The sequence below is a fragment of the Epinephelus moara genome, chromosome 21, assembly GCF_006386435.1.
Source record: "Epinephelus moara isolate mb chromosome 21, YSFRI_EMoa_1.0, whole genome shotgun sequence".
Lineage (NCBI taxonomy): Eukaryota > Metazoa > Chordata > Actinopteri > Perciformes > Serranidae > Epinephelus > Epinephelus moara.
The window spans coordinates 2,105,642-2,115,065 of NC_065526.1; the positions used below are offsets into that span (position 1 = coordinate 2,105,642).

At 41.6% G+C, this 9,424-nt stretch overlaps 1 protein-coding gene across 3 annotated transcripts; it reads right to left on the reverse strand.

Moving 5' to 3' along the window:
* Positions 1–1,411: 1,411 nt before the first annotated feature.
* Positions 1,412–8,522, reverse strand: gata6 (GATA binding protein 6). Of its 3 annotated transcripts, none has more exons than XM_050032518.1 (7): positions 8,373–8,522; positions 6,834–7,742; positions 6,124–6,296; positions 5,145–5,270; positions 4,931–5,018; positions 4,729–4,769; positions 1,412–3,621 (listed from the first exon to the last, which is right to left on the reverse strand). In XM_050032518.1, exons 2-7 carry the CDS (start codon positions 7,681–7,683, stop codon positions 3,460–3,462), a joined length of 1,440 nt encoding a protein of 479 aa, XP_049888475.1. In that variant the 5' UTR covers positions 7,684–7,742; positions 8,373–8,522; the 3' UTR covers positions 1,412–3,459. The 3 variants fall into 3 exon arrangements, with proteins under 3 accessions (XP_049888475.1, XP_049888471.1, XP_049888474.1); XM_050032514.1 differs by having other exon boundaries at positions 4,729–4,826; XM_050032517.1 differs by lacking the exon at positions 8,373–8,522 and adding an exon at positions 7,864–8,109 and having other exon boundaries at positions 4,729–4,826.
* Positions 8,523–9,424: the final 902 nt, after the last annotated feature.

Genomic DNA, 9,424 nt, shown 5'->3' on the forward strand with positions numbered 1-9,424 from the left:
TGCCTGCCCTCCATCTGGACAGCACACTGATGTATGACATCATATGCAAAGGAGCTGTAAATGATTTATACACACAAACTCACTTTCCATTAGGGATCTTTTGATGGTACTCCAAAACTGAAAAGACTCCACAAGCAGGATAGCTATCATGTTTTTAAGTGTTGTTTCTCCCAGAATGTGCCCCCCGTGTCTGTCGAGGAAACCCAAAAGGGCTGAGTCAGAGATCCCATCTCTTCCGGAGGCAGGGCCAGCGGTGCTCCCCTTTGAAAAGCAACATGGAAAGATCAACGGGCATCTCCTGAGGGAGCCACTGGGCCATACTGTGCTGCTACCCAATGGCCAAACAGCCCTGCGGCCTGTAGTCTGCTGCTGCGGCTGCTGCTGGGTTGGTGTTGTTTACTTTGGGAGGACTTTCAACCCTGTGCAGCCATCTAGGTCTCTGCATTCTCTCTTTCTGTATGTCTACCTCCGCCTCTCTTTTCCACACATTGCAGCTGCTGATCACTTATTATTCCCACTCTGTCCCAAAGCTGCAACTCTGTGACAAACATCAATTACTTTCCATCACGTTACAGATCATAACTGTAAGCTTGCCGTTTGCATCACTCTGTGTGAACGTGGTGGTTGATGTGACCCTCAGCTCTGTGAACATCCATCCAGATGAGAATGCAGGGAGGATTTCTGCGCTGTTGTGTTTATGTTCCCTCCCTCACAGCACCATGGATACCAGTCAGACAGTGCCAAGGTAGGACCACCTCATAAATTCAGAAACCTATAAATATTTGCTCGTGTTTTGAGTTCAGCACTAGTTTGCATTTACATATCTGAAGGTGGTTTGGTAATTTATCTGCGTTGAAGCTCAAGGACTTAACGCCTGGTGGTCTCGGTGTAGGAATTGTGTTTTATATAACACCCAGCAGCCAATGAACACATGCCAAACGTTTCCATTTGCCATTTACAGCCAAACTCGACACTAGTTATACTAATACTGAAAAATAAAACTTTATGATGGATGATCTTTGGCTAAATCAAATGGCACTGGCTGTATCAGTCTAACAAATGTCAGAAAGTTTGATCTCTTGCAAAAGAAAAGAAAAATAAGTGCAATTACAATGTTCATCTCCAAACTGTGGATGTGGCCGCTGCGTTGTGCAGCACATTCCTCCACACTCAATAAACTCAGCTAAATCAATATGTCAAAGAGCAGACAGATAACGCTAAGCCCAGACATAAATCTTAACCATCTCTAAAAATCTTTTCATGTGGTATTACTCACAGGCCATATTCGCTTAAGTACAGTAAACATTGTGACAGGTACTTTGAGCTGCTGGTTCAAGAGGACACAGGAAAGTGGATTGTGCTTTGAGCCTTCAGGGGCCGGGAGAAAAGAAAAACTCTTAAGTAAAAAAGCTGTCAGGAAGAATAAAGGCTTGCTTTAATGAAACATAAGCAGAATGCGGGAGCAAACCACCCAGAGAAAGCTGGAAATCAAAATCTGCAAGAATCTTTTTTTGGTTTGAGATGCAATTTTTGAAAAACAATTAGGTAAATTTCTGAAAATGAAGCACAAATTTTCAGTTTTTCTCCCCAGGAAATACTTGGCTCATGTGCTTTCCTCCCAATCATGAAAACATCTGAGAAAATAGCCAGTTTTTGTTCCGCCAGGGAGAAATAGGGAGTTAAAGCATGGCTACGATTGCCTCATACAAAAGTATGCCTGAGTAATATTAATATTATGCAAGAACACAGTTCTTTCCACAAGTCTTTTTCCTTTAAAACACAGGGTCACTGTCAATTCATTTGCATCACCAGAACAATTTATTGGACTGAAATTTAAATAAAATAATTTCTTATGAAAAAGAAAAACAACAGCAAAAAAATGATGCTAAATAAACATGATATTTAGAAAAATAAATAAGTCCAGAAGAATGAATGACATGCCCTTTTTGGATGAAGCAAGTTGTGAGAAAAAAAAGAAAATAAAAGATAAGAAATAACTGTCTTTACGCCAAGTTTCACGTGTAACTCATCAGATTGCCTTCAGGTTTAAATCACCTCATGATTGTGTCATGGCCTGAAACACTCAGACCACACCACTGCTGCAGGACGTGGAGACAAACAGTGTGAAAAATCAAACATGGAATTTTAATGTTGCATGCCACTCATGCAGCTGGATTTAAAAAAAAAATCTTGCCACAACATTTTGAAAACATTGCATTGCTATATTTGCTTCTTTTATTCCCTCTCTCAATTGTCCACTTTAACACCTCATTCTGTTCAACTCCTGGACCCATTACACTCCCTTTAATCCTCACAGGGATTAGTCAAAGTCATCAAAGTAACATGAATTTGTTCAGAGGTGACCTCACTCTCCTCTTTGGTCTAATTTTGGTATAAAAATGATGCAATAGTACATGCTTGCATTGTGAAAGGTACACAGTTTATAGTGAGTCGCAGTGCAGCCAACAGTCTTCTTTTGCAGTTTATGTCTTGTAACATAAAGGTCAGTAGGCCCACAGCTATTCTGGGTGTGCTTTGTTCAAACAAGCCAACCAACCGCTTTACATGTAAAAGAGTTTTTGTAGCTCTGCTTTGAGAATAGTACCTTAATGCTGCCATTTCAACAACATTTCAATGTCAGAAATTAGTCTGGAAAAAGTTGATTATTTGCATTTTTTTTTCAGTAAATAATTAAACAAAACCACCAGATGACATTTATACCCTGTTTAAACCAAACTAGTTTCAGTCAAATACAGTAAGAGCTTTCAGTGGAAAATGTGCAGATTCAACACTACTGTACTACAAACAACCACTTATAAAGGAAAAACAATAGAAAAGAAGACGTCAGAATGGCTTAACTTCTACTCTATATTGATATCTTTATTAACAATCGTAGCCATGTTTTCAACAATGGAAGATTTATAAATATTTTTTTTCTTTTGATTCATAAAAGTTGTCTTGGCACTTGTGGCTTGATTCCAGTTGTGGAAAGAAAACAAAAAATCTAAATGTCCTTAAAGAATATAGCGCTTTATGAAGCAGTGGTATCCAATCAACAGCTTTTTCGTCGGAGAGGAAATCCGTTATGTACACGATGGCTTTATTTTAAGAGATCTGGGTCTGTGCCATGGTGGATGGGAGAGATATCGAGTGCATGGCGGGGTCCAGAAACCATCCAAAGCAGGCCACCTGATTGATCATCTGGCCTGGCGATTCCCTTTGTTTTCTTTAAGGCAACAAGATCCCCCACACCAATCTGGAAACCAATCCCAGCTATTCCACGCTCGAGTCAAGCTTGCAGTGTGACTGAAGGTCACCTCACCCTTCTTTTCCCCCTGTCCGACTCTTCTTGCATCAGCTGCGAGGAAGGAAACAAACATTGCCCCTTGAATACTTCCACACTACATAGCATCCAGACAGAGGGGCCAGGGATTGCTGTCCTCCCAGAGATTTAGATGTTCAAGCTAAAGCCAAGGGGCACCAGGGTTCACCCCTCACTGAAGCTACATCTGATGGCTGGGACAGACCCACGCTGGTGTACAGGCCATCCTGTCCCGGGTACTTCACCGCTGAGCTGGAGCCGGTTCCCTCCCCTGAGCTGGACAGCACGGATGAACTGACCTACAACAGAGCAAAGGAAAAATATGCATTGTTACATTAACTGTATTTTCAAAGCAGACAAAACTTGTATGAATTAAGCATCTTGTCTCTCCACATGCTGTAAACATTCAGGGTTCATCCAACCGTGGTTTAGTTCATGCTCCCCGGGGGAGTTTTACCATTTATGGCAACGACCTGTTTTTCAAGCCAAATTAGATAATAAATGCTTAAAAATCTGTACAATATTAGGAAAAACATGATAGTTGCCAGGGGAAAAAACCTCCTCTAGAGCCTTAATCTAATTCTGTATGGAATTGTGCACCAGCTGTCTTCATCATTCTGAAACCATAACACAACAAATATTGAGGATGACTAACTTTCACTGCTGCCACCTAAAAAGAGGCAAAACTGACTATTATTGTTGCTATTTTGAAGTCACATAAAAAAGGAAGGTTAGAGGTTTGGTGAAATCTATGTTTGTTACATGATGCTGGAGTAGAGTTCCCAGAACAAGCCTTTAGCTGACAGATCTGCTGCATTTCATATTAATAATAATAATAATGTGATTTCAAACCAAGGTTCCACAACAATTGCCAAGTAAATATGGTCTCCAATACTAAGTCAACAGAATAATAAATATGAGATTTCTTTAGTGAATAGTCTAGTAGTACAAACATCATGGGCATATTCCTATCTGGATGACACAAAGTTTAAGGTATTTTAAAAACCCAAAAGTTTCGGGGCATGTGAGAAAATATTCAGGGCCCCAACACCCCCACTGAAATGCCAAAAAGCACCAGATCCTGAGTAATGTGAAGCTCATCTCACTGTAATGTCACCGTGACACATTAGTTAGCAGCAGTCATCACCACAGACCATCAGTCAGCCTGCATGTGATCTGTTTTTTAACAAAACACCTGTTGTAGCAAAATGCTTTCAGGGTTGTTCATCAGAAAATTTTCAATTCTGAGGACAAAGTTTGACATTCAGTGTTTTAATATCAACTCTATTTCAGGTTTTAAATCACCATCATGTCACCAATTATAATTGACTGAATTTAAATGGAGCAGACGGCATTGTAATTTTATTCAAATAAAAAATATTAAAGAATTAAAAAGTCTTTCTTACCCCTGACACCTGTGCGGAGGGAGAGCTGGTTTTCGAGCAATCTTCGGAATTAGATGAAGATGTGGATGTGGGAGTCATAGAGACAGAGTTGTTATTTCCTAAAAATATATATATCTTGTTTAGATCATATTGTAAAAATACAATAACATATTGATTTTAATTATCCACAAGAATATATAAGCAATAATCATCAGTGACTCACCAGAGGATCCCTTCGTTTTATTCAAGGTCTTTGGTTTTCTTTTTCTCGTCTGGATTCCCTCTTTCTTCATGGCGAGCGGCCGAGGTACCTGCGCATTGGATCAGTTTTTGGAGGCCAGTTATTATTATTATTTATTTATGTTGCGTTGGTTTATCAAAGTGATTGTTGCGGTTTAAAGAAATAAATATCTCTATATAATAAAATCTCCACTCACCCCGTGTAATTTTGTGTAGAGCCCACACGCGTTACACACCGGCTCTCCCTCCGCGTTCCTGCGCCACAAAGTGGTCGTGCTGGTTTGACAGTTGGCGCAGGACAGGCCGATTCTTCTAGACGTTGACTGGTGACACAAACGCAACATTAGATTAATCATCCTAATCAATACAAATCTGGAGCATTCACAGAGGAAGGTGGTGTTAATAAGCGTCTTTGTCTGTCACTTAAAATTAAGGAAAATGTTTTTAAAGTAAAAGCCACACTCTGCCAATTTCATTACAATTCGACCATTCACACCCTGTTTCCTAACAATAATACCGGCCCTATTGTGACTTCCATTTAACTGCCATTTACACACAGCTTTTTTCCAGGATTTCAGGGAGTCACTCGTGTCATTAGATTCCTTGTAACAACTGTGCGTAATGCGCGTAATGGCTCCAGGAAAAGATTTGTCCTTACTGTCTGCCATTAAGATTGAATAACCAAAGGGAAGCACTGACAGATTAAGTGCCTGATTAATTACGTTAACAAATAGCTGCAGTTATGGCTGAGTTAAATTTAATGAAATCACTGCCTTCTGTTCGGTTCAAATAAATGATGGGAAAATTACTAACAGATCTGTGCGCGAGCAAATCTTCCAACCCTGCGTAATTTCTGTGATTGTTGGCAAATAAATTAATATTAATGGTATAATGTGAGTATTAATGTCATCACTTTGCACAAAAAGCACAAACAAAAATGTCAAATGTATTTGTTGTGGTGTGTTTTACAAATATATGTCTGCCCATTTTACTTCATCAGTCACATAAAGAGACAAAAATATTGTTTAAAAAAATCAGCTCTAAAGTAAAGGTTTATATGTCTCATAAAAGTCTCCTTCTCCCATCGGACACTGCGTATAACATCAACCATAACCTCCAGCCATTGTTTAAAACGATTAGGCAGGAAATTGAGCGGTTAAGTGGTCCCCTGCTTACCGTCCGTTTCTGTGGTTTAATTAATGGCCGGCTGAGCCCATTCATTTTGCTGTAAAGGCCGCAGGCGTTGCAGAGAAAGTGGCCCGTGCCGTCGCGCCTCCAGAGCGGCGTGGAGATGGAGCCGCAGTTGACGCACTCTCTGCTCTCCCCCATGTCGTCGAGAATATCTGAAACTGAAAAGAAAGACTGAAATGAGCAGAACGCACAGCTTTAAAACATAAAGATCTGCCCGCAGGTTGTAAGTTTCATGAAGGAATGTGTTCCATCAAAGCAAATCAAATCAGATCCACTGATTTCATTTTATAAACCTGAAACACTTTCAATATATTTATACTTTTTTTAAGTTTTACTTTAAAAAACATTTTATGGTTACACATATGTTGCTCAGTTTCAGGCCTGCGCACAAAAATACGCATATTTTTCTTGCAGGATTCACACACACGCGCCATTTCAGACCAAATCTGGACTCATTTTAAACATTGTAATAATATTTTTGTGGTAATTTATTAAACATTGTTTGGCTAGTTCAATTATTTTTCGAGCTTTTAACTCCCCCACAGAGAGATCAAGTTGTGTTACAGAAGCGCACTGCAGTTGAGCACTTTGCGTAAAGACACATCACAAGGAATTTTATTATTATTATTTTTAAAAACAGTGAGAATGAAAATGATTCCATCTAAACGCCCATCTCCACTTTGCTTTTTTCTTACCTCCGTTTGGTCCTCGAATCAAGGGCGCGCCTCTGCTCTGCAAGGTGTGCAGCATCGTGTTATCAAAAGGTCCCCCGGTCCAAGGCGAGGGCAGCTGGGAGAGCTGCGGTGCGACATAAGGAGAGTATGGACTCGCGTAGGTCCCACTGATGGGCCGAGAGAGGCCGTACTGGTCTCTGCTGCTCACATTCAGCGTGTTACTGTAGCCGGTGTCCCTGGGCGTCCCGTTATTCATGGGCGGGCTTGGAGGGTAGTGGAACCGAGTGGAGGTGTGAGGGCTGCCGGTGCTGTATGAGGGGCTCTCCGGGGCGGACTGCGACCAGACCGAGTGGCTGGAGACGGCGTGGCTGGGCTGCGCAGAGCCGCTGGCCTGCAGATATGAGAGGCTGGGTATCATGGGGCCCACCCTGGAGCTGGGGACATACACTGGGGAGTTGGGGTTGGAGTGCATATAACCACCAGAGGAGGAATCATATCCAGTCTGGCTCTGGGCTGCGGCGATGGCCAGTGTTTGGTACATGTCGGTCGGGTCCACCAGCAAGCTCGCCTTGTGCGCTCCGCTGGAGAGGACGAGTTTGCTGCCTTGGTCTAAATCCGTAAACAGCGGGATGTCCTCGGCGGTGGGCAGGGTGTTGTTATGGTGTCCGAAGTGAACGTAGGAGTGTAGTGATCTGCTGTCGGAGCGACGGTGTCCCAGTGCGTCAAGGTCGCTCGGAGGTGTCCTCAGCTCATCCGAGGTGGGACCGTCCCTCCTGCTGTCACCGTGCAGGTAGGTCTGCTCAGCCGGTGACCCTGGGCTGCTGGATACTTCTCGCTTGACCATGGACCAGCTGTTTTCGCCCAGGTCCATCCAGGAGCACTTTCCATACACTGTAGGGGTTAATAAAAATCGTCAGGGAGTAGTCCACCCTGTAACGACAAAAAAAAAGTTGCGTTAGAAAATCAGAAAACAAGCTTTACGCATGTGGGCGCAAAGTTACGGCCAACTGGATTTGAAATTCGTCCCATAAACATCTGGAAAGAAACTCGCCAAGTTCCCGGAGAAACGCAAATCCACCTCTGATGCGCAGCTTGTTTTCATCTTTAAAAGAGCAGCCTACATTCCCACAATAACAAAAACTCAAGCGAAGTATCTGACTGCTCATTTCACGGCATGTTCACTGGCCCCGTGTCATCTACAGCTCCAATAAAACACATCCAAACCGCAGTGGCTGCCATACTACCATCAAGCGCTCTTAAGAGGCACTGGATCCGTCCATGTCAAATCTCTGTCCTCCCACACACGCGCGCACAAGTACACACACACATAACAGATAGGAAACAAAACGCAATATGTCTTCACAGCAAAAGAGATAACCGTTTGATAAGACCCAAAACAGATAAGGGCCGAGAGGCAGGCCGGAGCGATAAAACAATACCCCGAAATGATGGTTTGGGTTCAGCTGCGCTCACAGCCAGATGTTCCAACCAGCTGCGTGAGGGAGAAAAGACACCAAGAAAGGGGGAAAGAGGAGACATTAGTCGCTTTCCAACACATACCTGCTAGTTGTGTGCCATAGGTCGCACGCAAAGTTCCTAATAGTGAGCCGCTGCTTCTCCTGGAAGTAATGGGAAACGTTAGTGCGGTCTGACGAGGTTTATGAGAGGAGGCGCTTCTGGTGGCTGCGGCTGCAGGAGGCGGACCAATCATGAGGAGCGTGAGCGGCAAGAGACACGATGGGGGTGCCAGCCTATAAACTCCTCCAATCAATCACACGGAGCAACAGAGCACAGAGAGAGAAAGAGAAACGGCTTGATCATGTTTGAAAGTTAGAATAATAATTTGAAAATGCAATCAGGTTGCAGAGAGCCTCGGGCTGACACGGAGCTCCACCCCTTCTCATCTGTTTTGCTTTTTAATTTTATCAAATGCAATTCCCAATCAATAACTAATACCTGTCCGAAGTTTAACCCTGGAAAATGCGCACTTTTAAGTCAAAAATATTTTTATCTTCAGTGTTGCAATGCTGCTTTTTGCTCTATAACATATTTAAACCCTTCTTCTTTTTACAGTGTAGCTAGATACATTTGCTCACATTGATTTTACTCTACTTGAATACTTTCATTTCATTTTTACTTCTACTTAAATTTCTGAGGGAATTATTGTAAAAAAGAAAACTGCACTTTATTCTTCATACATTATTATGATTATACATAACAATCACACGGCTGATTAATAAAATACAACAAATTATTTCGCAGTTAATCTAAAAAATGTCACCAAAAGTATCTCAAGCTCGACCAACTGCAACAGGAAAATGCTACTTACACTTATTAATATTAACCCAATAATATAATATATAACAATAAGAAATCACAGGATTTGTTTGCATAATAAATACTTATAATATCAGCCTATGTTTGTATAATATTCTCACTTTTATGTGTAATAGTATTGCAAAGAAAAGTCTAATTATTGCCATGTTTAGTTGGGTAAAAGACAATTTAAATGCAATTTATACGACTAATATAATGCAGATTTTTACATTCATGTTCGGATGTTCTCACAAAATATTATTTAACATGGCTTCGATTGATAATCGATGACTAAA

Coding starts and splice junctions, on each gene's coding strand:
- gata6 (XM_050032514.1), bottom strand. CDS start 7,683: ATGGACCTGGGCGAAAACAGCTGGTCCATGGTCAAGCGAGAAGTATCC. Junction 5,271..6,123: donor TTAAACCACAGAAACGGACG/GTAAGCAGGGGA, acceptor TTGTGTCACCAG/TCAACGTCTAGAAGAATCGG. Junction 5,019..5,144: donor TCTACACAAAATTACACGGG/GTGAGTGGAGAT, acceptor TCCAATGCGCAG/GTACCTCGGCCGCTCGCCAT.